The following is a 21,335-nucleotide window of genomic DNA, read 5'->3' on the forward strand; positions in this document are numbered from 1 at the left end:
GTGATACTGTACTGTCTTTGGTAATCCAAAACTGAAATGCATGGGGGATATAATTTTACAATAAATGGAGTTAAACATATTTATAGTTTATACATATTTATGATGTTCTAACATTTATATTTTTTGTATAGATGTATATGTTTTAGCGCGTGTATCCCCAGCCTTCCCTGTTTGCTCTGTTGTCTGACTTTTCCGGAATTGAAAAGCAGACCTTCTGGGGCGCCTGGGTGGCTCGGTCAGTTGAGTGTCCGACTTTGGCTCAGGTCATGATCTCACGGTCCGTGAGTTCGAGCCCCGCGTCGGGCTCTGTGCTGACGGCTCAGAGCCTGGAGCCTGCTTCCGATTCTGTGTCTCCCTCTCTCTCTGACCCTTCCCCGTTCATGCTCTGTCTCTCTCTGTCTCAAAAATAAATAAGCGTTTAAAAAAAAAAAGAAAAAGAAAAAAAAAAAAAGCAGACCTTCAGAGTTTATTTTAAAAGGGCCACCACAAATCAGTTCGGAAAGAAAGAAATATTTTTGCAAATGACTTTAGAACAGTTTGTTGCTACGGTATCTGTGTAAATGTTTGGTTATTCACCACACATTATACACTAAAATTGCAGACAGATAAAATTAGATGCAAATAAAATATTTTGAAATGTTTAAAGGGGGAAAAAAAAGGCAGATTTCTGGAACGGGAGGAATTTCAAATCCTAAAAGAGAACGGAGGAAATCACAAAGAAGGCCAGTGCGTGTCATTGAAACAAAAAAACTCAAACACACCCAAATGAGTTACCAAAAGCGGATTTTCCACAGAAAACATTGGGAGCCCTTGGTTTAGAGAAGATCGCGGTGATAGGGACAGTCCCAAGTGTGTGGCTGATGTTACATGCGCTCCATTTTTACATGACCGAAGGGAACATGCAGAACTCATCGGGGTCATTGGCCACATGGACTACAGTGCCGTGTACTCCTGGCAAAGTAGCTTCTGAGACCATGGCACGTCCTGTTACTCATTATAATCAATTTGGTAGTCAAGGAAAATAGTCCTTTGGAGGGGAACCCTCAAATTGGCTTGAATTATCAAAAGTCATTTACCCCTCTTTGGTGCACTTCATTTCCTTTCCTTTCTTGCATGAATTCGTGAGACATTTACCGCGTATACATGCCCTCTCACCATGTTGATGCCTTTCTGTGCCCGAGGTTATAAATAAAGAGTAAGAGAGGTCAATAATGTGATTACAACGAAAACACATTACTCAAATCTTGGACGTGGTGCTGCCAGCCTTCTCCTATTTGGAAAAACACAGCCTTCCTTTCCTCCCTATTAATTTCTCACTTCCTCGACATCTATTCATCCAGTTTCTGAATTTCTCAGATCTTCGATTTTGCATTGCCTCCAGCCCGCTTTATTAGCTGGTTCACTGCCAATTAACACCTCTCTCCCCGAGTAGGCAGGAGAAATAAAAGACTCTGGAATTGACCTGGTCCCCTGTTAGCAACCCTGATGAAAAGCTCCACCAGAAAGACTGAAATCATAGTATAAAATGAAGTTTGGGGGGGGGATCCATGGGGTGTTATTCTCAGTGACATTCCTGTTGTCCATAATTGAAGGTGACCGTATGACTATCGAGAAAATGGATAAAATGGAGAGTGCCCCAGGTTAGTAATGAAGGAACTTTGTTTTGTCTCAACTAGGTCACTTGCTTAGCCACGTGGCTAGTCTGTCTCCTTATTTTACCCATGTGATGTCCTCGTTGGGTTGGACGATCTCGCAAATGCCTCAGTGTTCTGTGGTTCCCTCTGAAGGTCATGAAACGAGTGCGCACCGAGCAGATTCAGATGGCAGTGTCCTGCTACCTCAAACGCCGGCAGTATGTGGACTCCGATGGTCCCCTAAAGCAAGGACTGCGGCTGTCACAGACTGCTGAGGAGATGGCAGCCAACCTCACAGGTACCCGCGGGCCCGCTCTGGGGGTGGGCCGGAGTGTCCGTGACAGGTCACGCTTCTCCGGAGGCCTCAGTGGGCACCACCAGATGATGGTGCTGGCCTTCAGAGATGCTATCTATCCTTCAAAGCCGCTCCTAGAAGCCTCCTGTCGTAATCCATCCCGCCTCGGAATTCTAAGTGGTTTTGTCTGTATCTGATGTTACGTGCGACCTGTCCTTCTGTGAACTCCTATGCTACAGGACCCGGAGGGCCAGGGTCTCTGTCCCCTTCCTGCACTCATCCCTCTGCTGTAGCCCGGAGCCTGGCCCACGGGAGTCAGGTTTGCTGGGTGAACGAATACTTTGGGACCAGTGGTTGGAAAGATTGGCATCCTAGATATGTTCCTGAGGTTCTAAGTTTGGGTGTTGTTTCTTGTTTTGAAATCAGATGCTTTTTCGGGGGGGGGGGGGGGGAAGTGTCTTAAATCTGTCCAGAATAACAAACACTTATTACTTAGCTGTGCTGTCAGTTCGGTTTTTATGTAATAGAATTTTCTTCTATTGGATCCGTGTACTGGAGATTTGGGGGGAAAAAACGAATGGCTGCAGTGTTTTTAGGGTGACTGTGCCCTTTAACGGCTGCAGGTGGAGTTCGACATTGCAGTGACTTCTCCAGCTCAGCCCTGATTCCTCTTATCTGCTCAGACTGGACTCTTCTCTTTTTTATTCTTGCACTTCGTTCTGCTCTTCTGAGTGTCTGCCTCCACCTCCTCCTTCCCTTAATGGTTTCAGCCTCCATACTGGTAGCAGCAGCTCCCTCTGCCTCCCTGTATTACCTCCAAAATCATGAAGCCAGACCCTGCGTGCTCTGAGGGTATGTTGCCATTGCTGTAAAGGAAGAACGATGGGACAGTAAAACCCTGAGGGTGTCCTCAAACCCTGAGTGGTTCCTGACCCCCCCCCCCGAGACCGTAGAAGTAGCCCAGTCAGGCATTTGCCTTCCTGTTCCTCAGCATCAAATCCACTCCGTTCTTCCTTCCTTTCGGACTGGGTTACCCTCGACAAGAACGGAGCCAGATGACAGACGTGGAATAAATTACTAAATGCCTTATTATTTCTAGTAGGATGGCCAGTTTATAGCGCCAGAGTAATTCCTTGTAAACTTGCCATCATAGCCCTTGGTGTGCATTAATCATCTCCGGCTGCCCTGTATTCATTAGAACCTGGGAACAGTAATTCTCTGCAGTTGTTGGTAGAAGGTAGAAGCAAGAACTATTACACAGACTTCCAGAACATGACTCTTAGTTGCCTTAGTTAAGACATAATGGCTTCCTAGGAAGGTCTCTGTTGTCCCTGGAAAACCACCAGGAAATGTGAGAAACATGAAATGTGATCATCCTAAGATGTTGTCCAAGGTCTTTCTGTCAGTTGAGCAATCTGAATAATATTATGTCTTCATTCAGCAGACCACCTATTGAATATCTGCTATTGCCAGGTGCTGAAAAGTCCTAGAGATAACTAAGGTTTGATCCTAGCTCCTAAAGAGCTTAACATTGTAGCCAGGAAATGAGGCAGATAAATCACTGATGATAGGGTATCAGTATGATACCCTATGAGATACATAGAGTACTACATCATACCCTATGAGATGATAGGGTATGATGTAGTAAGTTCCGCAAAGGGAGAATGCCTCAGGTTCTGTAGGGACAAAGACGATGGTCGTCTCAATTAGCCTAGCAGGTCAAGGATTGCTTCCCAAAGGTCTCGTGGTTGGGGCTCCTGAGCGGCTCAGTTAAGCATCTGACTCTCGATTTCAGCTCAGGTCATGGTCTCACCATCATGAGATCAAGCCCCGCATCAGGCTCCACACCAGACATGGAGCCTACTTAAGATTCTCTTTCTCCCTCTTCCCCTGCCCCTCCCCCACTCACATATGTGCACTCGCGCGCGCGTGCTCTCTCTCTCTCCCTCTCTCTCCCTTAAAAATTAATTAATTAAAAAGGAAAAGGTCTCGTGGTTCCTAGCATACAGTCAGGGGTTAGTAAATAGAAGGGATGAGCTAGGTTTCAAAAGAACCATTAGGAGCTCACCAGGGGCCAGTGGAAGGAGGGTATCTAAATTCTCAAATGTGAATTATGGAAAGATCACTGTGGTGGCTGTGGTGTTTGGGGAAGGCCCAGAGCAGAACCAGGGAAACCACTTACAAGGCCACAGAATAATCCAGTGAAAAGTGAGGACGACCTGAGTTAAGGACGCGGTAACAGTGGAGAGGAGAGGAAAGATTTGAGGAACCTATAGGACTTGGTGACTGGTTAACTCAAGTTGGGAGCCTCATGGAGGACAGAAAGGAGTCCCCTTCTTCCATGTGCAGCATAGTCTCCTGCTTTAGGCTGTCGCTCTGACTTCCAGTGGGGCACACTGACTTCTCATCTGTACCCCCTCCCTGCACATTTTATGTTGTGGCCGCCTCAGACCTGCTGCATTAGATTCCACTCCTACATTATCTTCCATCTTCTGAAATCTGTTAATGTTTCATCCAGATTATTAAAGATGGCTCCCGCAGCCCCCAGCCACCTTTCCCCAGTGTCTCCCTCCTCCCACAGAAAGGGTGAGGGAATGTCGTTTTTCTTCTTAGAAAGCATAAATTCATAGCATGGAGACTAAGTGCGTGTCTACGTACTGAATATTAAGACTCCAGTCTTCTTGGGGTGCCTGGATGGCTCAGTCGGTTTTAAGCATCCGACTTTGGCTCAGGGCATGATGTCGTGGTTCATGGGTTCGAGCCCTGCATCGGGCTCTGTGCTGACAGCTCAGAGCCTGGAGCCTGCTTCCGATTCTGTGTCCCTCACTCTCTGCCCCTCCCCCACTCATGCTCCGTTTCTCTCTCTCTCAAAAATAAATGAACATTAAAAAAAAAAAAAAAAAAGAATTTAAGACTCCGGCCTTCTTGCCCACATTCTGTTGCCCAGAATACTAGTAACCAGTCACATATCCTTCAGGAAGGTGATTACAGATTCTTCCCTGGTGAATCTGACCTGCCCAAGACAGAAGACCTACAAAGGCATTGACATTGGGAAACAGCCCATCCAAGTCATGCTGGGTGATAAGCATACGAAGTTTCTGTCAGCTCTGTAGGGCCTCACTTTCAGCCATGAAAGAACCTACCATACCCTCTGTGAAAAGGAGATGTGGAAAGAAACCGTAAGAAGCAGTTTGGATGAAGCAGACAGCTGAGAGAAGAAAACTTCAAAAATACCTTCAATGATCGCCTCGAAACAAGAAGAGAATGCTTCTTTTAAAAAACAAAGAACATTCAGAGAACAGCAAGAAATTGGATAAATTAAACTACAGGGTAGTAAAAATGAAAAATCAGTAGGAAGGCTGAAAGTTGAGGAAGCGAGATCTAACCTTGAAATCGTAGGGTTTCCAGGGGTGCTTAGCTGGCTCAGTTGGTACAGCATGTGACTCTTGATCTCGGGGTCGTTCGTTTGAGCCCCACACTGGGCCTAGTGCTTACTTAAAAGGAGGGGGGGGTGGAAGAAGAAAGAAATAGTAGGGGTCCCAGAAAGAAAACGGAATCACAAAATTTCTCAGAACCAAGAGACATGAGGGGGCACCTGGATGGCTCATTCGGTTAAGTGTCTGACTTTGGCTCAGATCATAATCTCACGGTTCAAGCCCCGCGTCGGGCTCTCTGCTGTTAGCACAGATCCTGCTTCAGATCCTCTGTCCCTCTCCTCTCTCTGCCCCACCCCTGCTTGCTCTCTTTCTTTCAAAAATAAATAAACATTAAAAAAAAAGAAAAAAGAACCAAGAGACATGAATTTCAATTGAAAGGGCCCACTAAGTGTTCATCACGATGGTTGAAAGTAGACCCACACCAAGGTACCTTCTTGTAGGATGTCAGAACATGGGGTCAGATGCTTTCAGATAGGTCTCTCATGAATTTATGGACCTGTCCTCTCACTCACCTTTCTCTGTGCTTTATACTTTTTCATTCCTCCACTGTCATTTTCTTTTGGGTATCGGGAAGGAGAGGAGATACATAGGTGTCATCACTTGGTCATATTTACCCAGAAGTCCCAGCATACTTTGAAAATGTACTGAAAAGTCCATTGCTGCTGATGCGTACTCAACACCCTCGTCCATCCATCCTGCCACAGATTGGATTAATAATTGTGTTTCCCATCCCCATCTCGTGTATCTTTTCCGCCTCAGTCCAATCCGAATCCGGTTGTGCCAACATCGTGTCCGCAGCCCCTTGCCAGGCAGAGCCCCAGCAATATGAAGTACAGTTTGGACGACTACGGAATTTTCTCACTGGTAAGTACTCAGCCCCAGGAGCTACTTCTTATCAAGAAAGAATCATGCAAATTTCCCTCAGAACCTGGTATATTCCAGGTATGGTGTACATAGTAGAGATTCCAAGGTGGTTTCGCACAGCCCTTGTACTCAGTATTACAATCTATTGGAATTCGTAAGAGGGTTAAAGCACAAGGTTGAAGTGTGCCAGAACCAGGGCTCCAGATGTTTTGTTCACCGTTTTATCTGTGGCTGTCAGCAGACTGACTAGAACTTGGGTTGAAACAGCGAAAGCTCAATCAGCCGTGTAGAGAAACATACTTAAATGTAGAGAATTTGAAATGTACATTGAAATTGCTGTTACTAATATAGCACATCTCAGGATGAGCTTTTCCCCTTATTTCCCCAAGTGCAAGGCTGTTGTTCTCATGAATCAGCAAGATAAAAAATTAGAAGTAATTTAGACCATTCATGGGTGGTGTAATGACCACTAGAATGCAAAATCAGTAGATACGAGTTCCAATCAGTTCTGTTAACTCCCTGTATGACTTTTTAAATTCATCACTTAAAAAAAAATGGAGTTGCTTGGCCTCTCTGGGGCTCTGGTTTCCTTGTATTTGAAATAGAAAAGGCGATTCAAGGGGTGCCTGGGTGGCTCAGTCGGTTAAGCGTCCAACTTCGACTCAGGTCATGATCTCACAGTTCGTGGGTTTGAGCCCTGCGCCGGGCTCTGTGCTGACAGCTCGGAGCCTGGAGCCTGCTTCGGACTCTGTGTCTCCCTCTCTTCTCTGCTCCTCCCCGACTCATGCTCTGTCTCTCTCTCTCTCTCTCTCTCTCAAAAATAAACATTAAAAAAAAAATTTTTTTTAAAGAAAAAGCGATTCAAAAGTATAACCAAGTGTTCTCATCCATCCAGTCCCAAGATGACTGATTATAATTTTAATGTTGGAAAGATTATTGCAGTGAGGGAGACCAGCTTGATTCAGGTTATTAATCAAACTTTCTTGAGTACTTTCTTCATACACGATACCTTGAAGTACAAGACATACAAAACTCTCTGCCCTCAAAGGATTGAGAGTAACTGGCAGATAAAATGGTTAGTAGTAAATTGTAGTTAAAACTCTTTGAGGTTGTTTTCTTTTTTTTTATTTGAAAAATCCTCAATAATAATCTTTAATGGTAAAGGTGCATATAATGCAATCAGTTATAAACCAAAATAATACATCTAGTTTTATTTCACTTAGGGTTGTCCTGATTTTACTTGACCTTTAATAGTTTGTATTTTAAAGGAGAGATTCCATATTTCCTGTGTCCTGCGGTTGGGGAAAATGGCCAAAATGTTACAGGGAATAAACGTTACGAAATAAAACCTTAGAGAGGGTTATCTTATCAGCCTCAGAGTTGTTGATTGCTGGAATTCAGAAGTATAGTCTTTTAAATGGTTACAAAAATGAAAAAATCATGAAACTTAAAGGTTTAGTAAAAAGAGTCTATTAAGTTTAAACTGAAAAGAAAGAAATTCCATTAAGATCCTCATATCATATGAATGTTAAATATCTCAGAACAGTGATCAGCTGCTCTCCATCTCCAGTAAGGATTAAAAAAAAAAAAAAAAAATTGAATTTATAAGAAGGATTTCATTCAGAGGTAAGCAAGAACTTGGAGATAATTTAATCATTGGCATTCGCTTTGGAGGCTTAAAGCAGTATTTCAAAATTTTTAATTCAGTCTTTAGAAAGCCATTTTACTCTGTTTTTAAAATAGGGCTCTATTTCTCTCTCCACGATAGATTTGTCTCTCTGTGCTATTGATGGGGAAGCTGGTTTGGAAAGGAATGCCTAACTCTTCTCAGCCTTTGTCTTTCATCCATTCAGCCGATATTTATGTTAAGCAGTGGTATTGCAATAGAGAGTATTGGTGTGGAGCCCACTGTCTAATGAGGGAGACAGACAAAAGCATAAAGCCCCAATGTATCATTACAATAGTGATGCCTTCCCTGTACTCACCTCATGAGATGACTCTTGTCATAGATACGACTTATTTCTATTATGCATGACACTCGTGACTGTAGTGATACTGTATAGATTTTTGTTTACGTTTTTAAATCAATGAAGCATAGATATGATAGGCTCATTGGAATAATTTCATGATACAGAACTGTGGTTACTTCTTGCAATGGAGAATTATGAATACATTTAATTGCTCACTGATGTGATTTACCCTGGTGCTAAGTTTTCTGCTTCAATTTATTTCTTTGGGCTCTTGATGTTATTCTTAAATATTTGCGGGGCGCCTGGGTGGCTCAGTCGGTTGAGTGTCCGACTTTGGCTCAGGTCATGATCTCATAGTTCGTGAGTTCGAGCCCCGCGTCAGGCTCTGTGCTGACAGCTAGTTCAGAGCCTGGAGACTGCTTCAGATTCTGTGTCTCCCTCTCTCTCTGCTCCTCCCCTGCTTACATGCTGTCTCTCTCTCAAAAATAAAGATTAAAAAAATATGTATATACCTGCTCAAACTCTTAACATGGAGTAAATGTTGACTCCTTGTATTTGAGGATGCTGGTTTTTTCCTAATATGTGGTATCTTCTTTATTCTCATCTCATAATTTCCTTCAGCCAGAACTTTACATTGCAGTAAATTGTAATCTACTAACCCTCTCCTTTGTCTTGTTTCAAAACTGAGGAAGTTGTCTGTTATTTTACCTATAATTCCTTAATCCACTGGGCACAGGTTATTTGGAGGGGGTGAATATATGTTTTGTCGTGTGTTTTTACAGACTGCTTTTCCCGAAACATTTTTGCATACCCTCAGGCCTCTGAAGAGTAGTCAACCAAGTCAAACGAACAAGTGTTTCCTGAGCACCAAAATAAAGTATAAGATATAGTAATTAATCTAAGTGAGAAGCAATCCAAACCACAGAAGTCTAAAACTAAAAGTTTTTAAATAAAGTTCAAACATAGTGGAAGAATTTTCACAAGCAGTGTGAAACCAGTGTTGAATTTTGTACGTCTAGGAATCGCATTCTGAAAGAAAGGTGAACGTTGGATGGGGTAGTCGAGAAAGCCTTCCTGAGTAGGGGGTAGAATTGAAGTTAGCATTTGGAAGGTGGGGTGGATTTCAGTAAATGGTGGAAGAGGAGAAGGAGGAGGATTCGGGGTATGGGGAAAAGATAGGAACGAGAGGGTACAGATGGCAATTTTCCCCTCTAGGAGCAGGGAGAAAACGAGCTTGGTTGAGAATAGGGCTTTCCGATTGCAGAGAAAGCCAGACACCCTGGAGCCAGGCTGAGGAGAGACCTGACCACTGGGCCTGGAAGCGTGAGCCTCTTCCTGTCTCCTGGCGGAGACAACCAACAGGAATGTTAGTCTAAGGGCAGTTTGTGACAGGGTTTGCAAGTGGGATGGCACAGAGGCCAGCCTGAAGTCCGCTGCAGTACTTGCTTGCGAAGGGAGGTGAGTAAGGACCAGAACTCAGCGGAGGTGTGAAAATGGAAAACAGGGTCTGGATCTCATAATTAAATTTCCAAGGTAGACTCTCCAAGGCTCAAGATCAAAGGAGGATGACTCGGGCTCTGTGACAAACCGGGGCTTAAGCTACATTGGGCAGAAATAAGTCACGTTGTGTCTTGTACATCATGATGATGGTAGCCTCCCATGGTATAGACTGCAGTAGGAAACCGAGGCTAGTATTTAAGAGAAGATACAGCCTTGTGATACAGAACTCAGCATCAGCTTCACGGAGGTGCAAATTCCAGTTTTAGGAGATGATCAATCTCGAAGATAGTAGGAAAATAAGAGCATCTCGGGCTGGAGCACCCGGAGTGGTTTTTTCCTCCGTAAGTTACCTGTGGGCGAGAGATTCTGGGAGCTCACCTACTGCTGTGGGCCCTTTTCTTCAGGAGGCACAGTAGGAAGAGCAGAGGCTTTGGAACCATTCGGTCCAGGTGTGAATCTGGGGCCAGCCGTGACCCTTAGACACAATGACGGATGTCAGGTGCCTGGGTCACAGGAAACACACACTCCGTGTTCACTCCTGAAAGTGAAATGAGCATTTGAGGAACACGAGGGAGAAGCGGAGCCCAGGAGGGAGGGAGGTGAGAAGTCAAGCTGGGCAGTGTGGTGTTTCAGAGTAGAGGCCGGGGTGCCACGTAGTGGGGTCAGACCACACAGAGACAGGCAGGAGGACACGGACTGACAAGCTCGGTTTTCACTTAACCTCGTGTCCTTTTCGCTGCTGATGTCTGCAAACTCCATGAAAAGCTTCCTCTTCTTTCCCACCAGAGGAGTGTGGCTCCAAGTAGGCATTTGTTACGTAGCCGGCGGGTAGATGGATGGGAGGAAAGAAAATCACGCTTTTCGGAGGATATGCTCCTTTTGAAATTAGAAAAAATCTATTTTAAGTGGGTCCCCTTTGAGCAGAATCCAAAGTGCGTGTTATGATTGCAAGGAAACAAGATGAATCATGTGGGTCTCACCTTGTTCCACATAATGAGTATGTTGATCAAAATGTTATTTTATACCTGACCAGTTCTCTTCAGACAAGAGAGAACAGCTAAGCAATTTTGAAACTGAGCTGAAACAGCAGTGAATTTCAGTCAGTTTTGAAGCAGTGCAGCCCTGTTTCTTGCTGGCTAGGTTCTTTCTATAAACTTATTAAACTAAAATGCCTCTCATTTTGAAAAGGAAGCCTGAAACTAAGATTTTAAGGAATTGCAAACAATTCATCCCCATCGTATATCGGAAATCCAGTTGATAAGGATTGAGCTGTTTTGGTTTTGGTTTTTTCATTAGTATTTTGGGGAAAAAAATTTTCCAGAGCTCTTCTAAAGAACTACAGCATTTAGGGGCACCTGGGTGGCTTAGTTGGTTAAGTGTCTGGCTTCGGCTCAGGTCATGATCCACAGTTTGTGTGTTCGAGCCCCGCGTCGGGCTCTGTGCTGACAGCTCAGAGCCTGGAGCCTGCTTTGGAGTCTGTGTCTCCTGCGCTCTCCGCCCCTTCCCCGCTCGCACTCGCTTGCTCTCTCGAAAGTAAATAGACCTACAAGAATTTAAAAAAAAAATTACAGCTTCTAAAGAAAAAATTTTCGGGAGCTCTTCTAAAGAATTACAGCATTTACAGAAGAAACATTTAAAGAATTGGGGTGCCTGGGTGGCTCAGTCGGTTAGGCATCCGACTTCAGCTCAGGTCATGATATCACAGTTCGTGAGTTCAGGGCCCCACGCCGAGCTCTGTGCTGACAGCTCAGAGCCTGGAGCCTGCTTTGGATTGTGTGTGTGTGTCTCTCTCTCTCTCTGCTCCTCCCCCGCTCCTGCTCTGTCTCTTTCAGTGTCTCAAAAATGAATAAACATTAAAAAAAAAAAAAAAAGAATTAAAGACCAAAGTCTGTATCTGGGCCCTCCATAGAAACACAACTGATAGGGTATATGTGCAGAGAGATACGTTTCAAGGAGTCAGTGCATGCAGTTCTGGAGGCTAGCAAGTCCAAAATCCACAGAACCGGCAGGCAGGCTGGATACCCTGGGAAGCATTGCAGTTCAAATACAAAGAATTCCCTCTTCTCCTGGCAGAATTCCCTCTTCCGGGGAGATCAGTGTTTGTTCTTATAAGGCCTTCAATTGATTGGACGAGGCTCACCCACATTATGGAGGATAATCTGCTTTACTCAAAGTCTACTGATTTAAATGTTAGTCGCATCTAAAAAACAAAATACCTTCACAGAACCATCCAGAATAATGTTTAACTAAGTATCTGGGCATTATGACCGAGCCAAGTTGACACGAAATTAACCACCACAAGTCCACCCCCTGTCAACTTGGCACCCGTACCCATCTCCTGAAAGCGTACTTACTCTCCAAATAAAGGTTATTAACAAGGTCATTATTCCACCTAACATGATACAGCTCTCCTGAGGACAGTGAAAAATGCACTAATCCTTCCCCCAGAAGAAAAAACAAAGTCCTTAGGTGATTTACTCTTTTCCTTGATATCCTGAAACTTAAATACTATGGCATAAAGTTAATACTTAAATACTCTGATACAAAATCAGAGTAACTTGTGTACATGATAAGGGAATAAGAGAGGAAAGAAAACAAAGATATTTGCCTATAGATACACACACACACACACACACATATTCACAACAAAATAGGGTTACATAAATAATCTTCATTTCTGTAACTGGTCACATATTTCATTCTTGGTGGGTAACTACCTTCTTCTACCCGTTCTGTATTTTCTTTCCCTTCGGCGAACCCCTCAGCTGGTCCTGGGTCTTTACCTGACGGGATGATCCATACCTTCATTTCTGAAGAGCCTTGGGCCGTTACTGGACCTGCCTCGATTAGAGTTTTGTAGTTTTCCGTTACCCTTAACCAAGGGACAGAATGAGACCAAGAGATGCCCTAAGGGATCTCCTGTAGTCCAGACATACCCTTCCTTTCCTCCACTGTAGAGTGACCGTCCAGTGTCCCCTTGGTAGTCAGGATCAGTCGGCCCAGCCAGCACTGCAACTCCCTTCTTTGCCTGCTGGAGACAGGAGGAGCCCAGAGCGGCCCGGTGACAGTCGTAATTTCAGTTCATTTTCTAAACATGTCTTGCAGTAGGGACGCCTTTATTCTAAACTGTACGTATTGTACAATTAATTCACCTGTGATAAAGTGAAGTAGGGTGTTGGGTAGAGATACCATGCGGGTATCATTTGTCATCAAATTAGGGAGGCAAGATTCTCCGATGTTCCTGCTTTTGAGCCATGAATGGATTCTTTTTCACGAAGGGGAAAAAAAGATGCCAGCAGAAGCAGCAAATGCTGACTGAAAGCATTTGGGTACTTGTTTGTTTATGTGCAAACATTACACTCGATATAAAACCCTTATGGCTGCCGTATTTCCGAATGAAACCGAAACTCACAAATCAAGTGCAAGCAAAACCACAAAAGCATTAAAGTTCAAATTAACAGCAAGTGAATATATCGGATGGATTTTGCCGGAACTAACTTGCCGCTCCAGGTGGAGTTGGTGACGGTGCTGCTGGCTGTGACACAGGCTAGCCTGCACTCAGCTTCCCGGAGGCCCTTGCACCCCGCGTAAGGTCCTGCCACCCCCACTGGCCTCTGGCTGAACGACCTTTGTGCCTTCATGGCTCACTCTGCCCTCACTTAACGTAGGTGTCATACACCTCAGGGCTTTTCTCGTTCGCCTGTGACATTTAAAGCCGGACCCTTTTTTGAACATCCTTTGTCACATAGCTTCCTGATGTTAAAGTCTCAAATTAGTAAATGGTTTAGACTTAATGACATGAAAATGTCTCATCTGTGAATTATCACTGCAAAAGAGAAGTTTTATTTTGTAGTCAACATAATCAAAATGATCACACTGGCAGATACGGGACAACAAGGGATGGATGTTGTCATCTTAGTGTTAGGGCGTGCCAGCCTGGGTAGGGAGACACGGTAATGAACTCACAAAAATAAGTACTCCCTGATATCACTTTAGGTGACGGCTGCCAGAAGTAATCACAAAATTAAATCGAGCACTAAAATCGTATGTCAGTACTTGCTTAATGGCCATCCAGACATTCTGAATACACTTGTGTTCGGTTTTTTTTGTTTTTTGTTTTTTTAATCATCATCGAGTTAAAAAGTGTCTGTGAAGAAGTCACAGTCTCCCAAGAATATATCTAAGGACCCTCAGAGGTCTGCGCTCCCCAGTTTTGAGAAACATATTGAAGGGAAAGTACTGAACCTCGAAGACCTGGGCACAAGCCCCTGACGTGTCGTGAGGACTTAGGCAAGTCACTTAACCTCTCTGGGCATCAAAGTCCTGATTTGTGGCCGACTTCAGACCCAGTTTTGCTGGACTTCAGAGTCCCTGCTCTTTCTTCTTCAGTCAGAAGGCTTTGAATTTCCACAATTCCACGTTGGGCTTCTATTTCAATCGATAGTCCTGACCAGAAAGTGTTCTGTGATGGTGGGCTCCCCGGGAGAGTCCCATTATTCCTTGAAATTATACTGATTATAAAGCCCTCGTTTTTTGTTTTTTGTTTTTTTCATTGTAGATTCTGATTCCCAGCATAGCCACGAAGTGATGCCTCTCCTCTATCCTCTCTTTGTCTACCTCCATCTCAACCTGGTCCAGAACAGTCCTAAGAGCACAGTGGAAAGTTTTTACAGCCGCTTCCATGGGATGTTTCTGCAGAACGCTAGCCAGAAGGATGTCATTGAGCAGCTACAGACCACTCAAACCATCCAGGACATCCTGTCTAACTTCAAGCTTCGAGCATTCCTAGATAACAAGTACGTGGTCCGTCTGCAGGAAGACAGCTACAACTACCTTATCCGCTACCTCCAAAGTGACAACAACACCGCCCTGTGCAAAGTCCTCACCTTGCATATCCATCTTGACGTGCAGCCTGCCAAGAGAACAGATTACCAGCTCTACGCCAGCGGCGGCTCCTCCCGGAGCGAGGGCAACGGCTTAGAGCCCGCCGACATGCCCGCCCCTATCCTGCAGAACGAGGCTGCCCTGGAGGTCTTGCAGGAGAGCATTAAGCGCGTCAAGGATGGCCCTCCCTCCCTCACTACCATCTGTTTCTATGCCTTCTATAACACAGAGCAGCTGTTGAACACTGCGGAAATCTCCCCAGACAGCAAGCTGCTTGCTGCGGGGTTTGACAACTCCTGTATAAAACTGTGGAGTTTACGAGCCAGGAAGTTAAAGTCAGAACCCCATCAAGTAGACGTGTCCCGCATCCACTTGGCTTGTGACATTCTGGAGGAGGAGGTATGAATATCAGTTTTCTTGCCTACACCTGCCTTACTAATTTGCTTAGAGTTCTTACCAAACATGACAGATCTTATGGAGAATGGACTTCGTTATTTCCTTCACCGTATAGCCGCAGCCAGACTAATGCCCATGTAACCTGTAGCCATTGAATTCCTGCTCATGCCTAACCTTGGAAGACATGAAAACTATTCTTAACAACATTAACTGAACATCATTAATGATCGATCAGTGTTTGTTACTGTCTGAATGTGGATAACATTGCTAAGCCTAATTAAAGACCTTTAGCTAATATTGAGATTTACAGTAAGTGTGGGTGTGGGTGGCGGTGACAGCGGTGGCAGCCAGGGTGTACACTTGTGCAAACATAAACATTTAGAAGTAGGATTGCTGGGTCAGAGGGTCTGCACTTTAAATTATGATAAATATTCTCATTTTCCGGTCACATCAACGGTAAATGAGAACTCTGGTCTCCCTTCACCCTCACCAACACTGGGTGTTACTGGCCTTCCTGGGGCCAGTGCACGTCCTCTGGCTTCATGTCCCCCCGGGGCGTTCCCAAACCCCATTTTGAAAAGTACACAGAAAGTATAGTTGACATTTCACCCATCAGTCGGGGTAATGATCTTGTTCGGTTTGTTTAGGGATGGTTACCGAAAAGGCAGGCCGAGTGGCCCGAGTTTCAAGTCCCTGAGAGTTACTGTCTTAGAAAACATGTGGGCAAAGAGAGAAATTTCATAGAGTTCGCCTTCCCTGAAAGTGGCCCCACAACAGCTGGGGGCTAGAATATTTTCGTCATCTCACCACTGAAATTCAGGGAGCTGTGGCTCAAGTTAGTTTCGATGGAAAATTCTTTGCATGGGGTTGAAAAATTAAGGAGTTTAGAAAAGTTCAGCGTAATTTCCATAGGTGATAAGGATATCAAGAATATTGGATGCACAAAATAAGCCCTTTTTTCCAATTCTTGTTTTCTTAATCAACTTCCAGTTAATATGATCTTTGAATTTTTGTTTCTTGTGACTGAGATGACACAGAGGAGTTTGTTGTGATGAGTAAAAGGTCTAAATTCCAATACACACCCTTTGATTTCTAGAATCTTACAAGTGAGGGAGGGTCAGAGAGAGAGGGAGGGAGAATCCCAAGCAGGCTCTACCCTGTCAGAGCAGAGCCCAGGGCGGGGCTCGATCCCCCAACCATGAGATCATGACCTGAACTGAAACCAAGAGTCAGACACTCAACCAACTGAGCCACCAAGGCACCCCCGAGATATTTTTTATTGCTCATGTATTTGAATTTTTAGATTTCTTTTCCTAGGAGACAATTCTAGCCTGTTGAGCATTCTTCACATACAACTGAAGGATGCTGCCTTCGTTGAGTTACAACCTTCTGTAAATACAAGGAGAGAAATTATTCCTGCTGACCTTATCAGCTTGATGATATTGTTTGGAGATTATTCTAGGCATTACAAGTTAACATAAAGGAAGACAGCAAAGAGAAAGATAAATACGAAGAAGGAAAGAACATTAGGTTCAAAAAACGTTTTAAGATTCTACCTGGGCTACCACTGAGAATTAGCTTTGTGACCTATTCTGTAGAGATTTCCAGGCTTTGGAAGGCGTGCATTTGAAGACCCAGAAGCGAAGAATAACATGATGAATTCCAGGAAGTGATAGAAATTAAATGTAGCTACCGTTGGGAGTGGTAAGACAGGAAGCAGTATGGCGCCACAGGCTGCGTGAGGGATTGCGGTGGCCTGAGCAAGGGGAGTGGCGGCAGGAAGGGAGCACAGTGGACAGGTTAGATGAGGGCTCCAGCATTGGATTCAGTGGAGGGGCTGGAGGCAAAGGAAGAGTCGAGGAGGACATCTGTGTCTCAGACTTGACCACCTGGGTGGATGGTGGGACATGCTATTCGACTCAGAAGAGGTGATGTCAGGGGAGCGCTTGTTTTGTTTAGGTATCTTCCTGATTTATTCGCCATTATCCACATGGAAAGTACCATAGATTCTGCTACAGTAGGAAGGTACTGCTTTCCTTGTGAACAAACTTTCTTTTACCTTTAGAACTAAAGTTGAGATCGTCCCATTATGTTGTGAGGGGTTTCCTGTTTGGGATTTCTACCCCCCACCCCCCCCACCCATTTTGTCATAGCAGTTTAGGGAAGTTTTTGTCGTTATGGTGGGGAGGGGGGTTGTTTTTGGTTTTTTGGTTTCTGATGAGGAACATTTTGAGGGAAAGCAAGGTATAAATCAGTTCTGATAGTTTTTAATGTTTCTTGAATGAGAACTTGGACTTGTTATAGAATTCACAATTAAAATGGAAACTCTTAAAAAAATTTTTTTAATGTTTATTTTTGAGAGAGAGAGAGACAGAGTGCAAGTGGGGGAGGGGCAGAGAGAGAGAGAGAGAGAGAGAGAGAGGGAGACATGGGATACGAAGCAGGCTCCAAGCTCTGAGCTGTCAGCCCAGAGCCCGACATGGGGCTCAAACTCACAAACCACAAGATCATGACCTGAGCCGAAGTCAGATGCTTACCCGACTGAGCCACCCAGGCACCCCTAAAATAGAAACTCTTTTTTTTTTCACATTGATTTATTTTTGAGAGACAGAGTGAGACAGTGCACGAGTGGGGGAGGGGCAGAGAGAGAAGGAGGTACAGAGTCTGAAGCAGGCCCCAGGCTCTGAGCTGTCAGCACAGAGCCTGACACGGGGCTCGAACCCACAAACCGTGAGATCATCAATGACCTGAGCTGAAGTCGGACACTCAACTGACTGAGCCACCCAGGCGCCCCTAAAATAGAAACTCTTAATGCAAAGATCACAAACTCACATGCTTGTAGAGGCCAAGCAGGTAAAAGTAAATGGTAAAGCTACCTGGATCAAAGAGCTGGTAGGAAGTACGAAAGGACACGAAAACCCAATCAAAACTCCACTTTGCAACCTCTGCCTTAATCTTTGTGAAGCAACAGCTGTTGCACAAGTTAGTGGATAAAATGTTTTAATAGTAGGTATTTAAAATATTGATCAGACCCAGCAATTCCATTTCCAGATATATGCCCAAGAGAATTGAAAAGACATGTCCACACAAAAATTTGTACATGTTCAAAAAAAAATTTGTACATGTTCAAAAAATTGTACATGTTCATAATATCATTATTCATAATTGCCCCAAAGTGTGAACAGCCCAAATGTCAGTCAGCAGATTAATAGATACACAAAATGTGGTATATCTGTGTGATGGAATACTGTTCAGCCATAAAAAGTTATAAAGATACATATGAGACCTGCTGTAATGTAGATGAGCCTCGTAAATAAACATTTTGCTAAGTAAAAGAAGCCAGCCACGAAGGACCACTTACTATAGGATTTCATTATAGGAAATATCCAGAATAGGCATATCCGTAGAAACAAAGTAGACTGTTTCCCCAGGCCAGAGGCTGGGGACAGGGAACTGGGCAGCGATTGCTAATGGGGAAAGGGGTTCTTTTTTGAGGTGATGAAAATGTTCTGTACTAGGTAAGTGGTCATAGTTGCACAATTCTGTGAGTATACTAAAAGCCATCGAGTTATGCTGTAAAAAAAAATTTTTTTTAACGCTTATTTTTTGAGACAGAGACAGAGCATTAGCAGGGGAGGGACAGGGAGAGAGGGAGACGCACAATCCGAAGTGGGCTCCAGGCTCTGAGCCGTCAGCACAGAGCCCAACGTGGGGCTCAAACCCATGAACCACAAGATCATGACCTGAGCTGAAATGGGACACTTCACCAACTGAGCCACCCAGGTGGCCCGAGTTATACTTTTTAAAGAGAGTGAATTTTAGAGTATGTGAATTCTGTCTCAGTTTTAAAAAATCAGAAAACAAAAGCTCCAACGAGGGCATAAAATGTTCTCTATTAAGTCAAGTAAAACTGGATGTACGGCACTGCCCCGATATCTTCAACTTGGAAGATATTCTGGATTAACCTCTGAAAAGCTGTTAACTGGCACGGCAGTGCCCTTCTTCCCAAAGGTAGCAGCACCCCCCCCCCCAACCCCCGCCTCCTGTCTGAGACCCTCCATCCTCTATAAGTTAGCAATGAGGTCCGGCGTTTACCCTTGTTGATTGTTAACTATGTCTTTTTAACATTCGAGCAACATGGCCAAACCACAGATACCAGATCAAGGATTTTCTCTGTTTCAGGTATGTGTACACGATCACCCTCATCCCTGCCAGCCTCCCACCCTCCTAGCAGCCCTGCAGTACAGCATCCGTTCACGCACTGTCTAGCGAGCCTTGCCCCAGTCCAGCAGTCTTTCAGTCTGAAAAGGAAAGCAGTCAGTGTTGTGAATGACACTCAGTTCTGTGATTTGTGTATAAAATGGTCGTTTAGGTCTTTGCCGGCCTGTAAGAGTGTAACGTGAGCCTTGTTTGTACTTTTTATTTTTCTAGTAGCCACATGAAAAAATCAAATTAATAATGTATCTTATTTAATCCAGTGTGGCTAAAGTATTATCATTTCAACATGTAAGCAATATTAAAAAAATTATTACCGAAATCTGTTATATTCTCCTTTTTTGTCCTAAGTCTTGGAAATCTGGTGTGTTTTACGCTTACAACAACGTGTTCAGCTCCACGAGCCGAGAGCCGCCTTCTCTCGTTCCCAAGTCTTAACCAACTCCCAGGCCCGCCATATTTAATCTCTTCCAGTTCCATTGGCACCTGATGATGGGAGAACAGCCCAAGGCCAAATCTCAGACCCCAAAGAGTACCCTTGAGCTAAGAAAGTCTGGAGTGTGAGCTGAGGCACATCGAACCTCCTAGTCCAGGAGCAGACATCCATAAGAAGTCCGAGATTTGTAGGGCCTCCGTGACCTAAAGCAGGGTTTAGCAAACTATGGCACAGGGGTACGAAACACAACATTCGAAGACCTTTTTATACTTCCTTTTCTTATTTTTAAATTTCTTACGCGTGTTTTATAATGTACACGGTGTCATTTAGTATTACACGAATACACTTTACAAATTAAAAATTCCTATTTGGGACCAATGCGCATTTGCTGTCGGTTCAGCCGATTGTAGGGAGTTTGGGGTTTTGTCCTGTTGGCACGAAAGGAAGGAGAGGGAGAATTGGGCTGGGCATGTGTGAATCAGCTGCTTGTTCAGAGTTTCAGCTTGACTATGCTGAGGCCCTTGTGGGACTGGGTTGAGCCACAGAAGAAAATGTGGCTGGGTTATTTTAAGCTGTGGTCCTGGCATAGGGCTGATAGTGATAGCCAGCAGGAATGCTCTGGTTTCCCCATCTCTTGGTCTATACAGTCAACCAGGCACTTTTCCATGTGCTCGGGACAGTCGTCAGGACCCCTGGAAGTGCCAGCCTGATTTTAGGGTCCCCACCTAGGAGGCGAAGACCCACTTCCCTAACTTCTTGCTCCAAATGAAGACCACTTAAGCCTCAGAGATGGTAACGTGCCCTGTGGATTACCTTCAAAGGGTCTCTGTGTAATTCATCCGGGGTCGTTTTTTGTTCCCACGGTTTTTATATAAATTTTCTGGTGTACAGCAGTGAGTCATTCTTGAAATTTTAAAGTGTTGTTGTAACCTCTTTTGAAAGGAAAATTACTAATATTCTTGGTAACGCTCGGTAGAACGTTGGGCTCCCGAATGCTTATGTATTTTTAATGTTGAATGTCTGGAATAGCCATTCTGAATATTCATGGACGTCAGTATTTATTTTCTCTTACCTTTTCCTCAAATATGTACACATTGAAGGCATTTGTCTTATTTTGATTTTCATCGTGTTCAAATGGAAATGAGAAAGATGCCCTTTTCCTGTACCAGAACCTAAGGCTCGTAGACCTTTTTATTTCTAAGGCAGCAAAGCCAGTTGGTTCAAAAATCTTCTTACTCCCCGTTCACCTGGGGTTTAATTAAAACCCGTGTTAATTTATGAATTCCTGGACAGAGAGCTGTAGTGCTAAGTGAGGTGCTTGTCTACGAGAGAATGAAGGGAACCGGGATTTTGAACAGAGATAGTGTCCTTGGGGGGAAGAGGGTGAGGAAGGGGACTTCCCTCAGTACTATGAGCGGCTATCTTCTTTTCTGTCCCCACACACAGGAATTTATTTCCAAGAATCCCATGAGTCTCTTGGCTTTGTTTAAAGCTATTCTAAACCCATGCTTTGTTTGGGAAAATGTTTGAGACCCTCCAGAAAGTCTCAGTTTAACATTTCATCTTAGGGGGGCGCCTGGGTGGCTCAGTCAGTTAAGCATCTGACTTCAGCTCAGGTCATGATCTCATGGTTCGTGAGTTCAAGCCCCGCGTCGGGCTCTGTGCTGACAGCTCAGCTCGGAGCCTGGAGCCTGCTTCAGATTC

At 44.3% G+C, this 21,335-nt stretch overlaps 1 protein-coding gene across 2 annotated transcripts in view; it reads left to right on the forward strand.

Annotated features, from left to right (window-relative positions):
• The window catches only part of TAF5L (TATA-box binding protein associated factor 5 like), a 32,229-nt gene that overhangs the window by 8,276 nt on the left and 2,618 nt on the right, over nucleotides 1–21,335 (forward strand). The window contains exons 2-4 of one of the 2 annotated variants that reach the window (XM_042907771.1): nucleotides 1,788–1,932; nucleotides 6,126–6,230; nucleotides 14,259–14,983. In XM_042907771.1, the coding sequence (XP_042763705.1) occupies nucleotides 1,791–1,932; nucleotides 6,126–6,230; nucleotides 14,259–14,983 (972 nt within the window). In that variant the 5' untranslated portion in view covers nucleotides 1,788–1,790. Of the gene's footprint in view, nucleotides 1–1,676; nucleotides 1,933–6,125; nucleotides 6,231–14,258; nucleotides 14,984–21,335 lie in introns of both variants that reach the window. The other variant, XM_042907772.1, reaches the window with a different exon arrangement.

Source organism: Panthera leo, chromosome D2, assembly GCF_018350215.1.
Source record: "Panthera leo isolate Ple1 chromosome D2, P.leo_Ple1_pat1.1, whole genome shotgun sequence".
In the NCBI taxonomy this organism is placed as follows: domain Eukaryota; kingdom Metazoa; phylum Chordata; class Mammalia; order Carnivora; family Felidae; genus Panthera; species Panthera leo.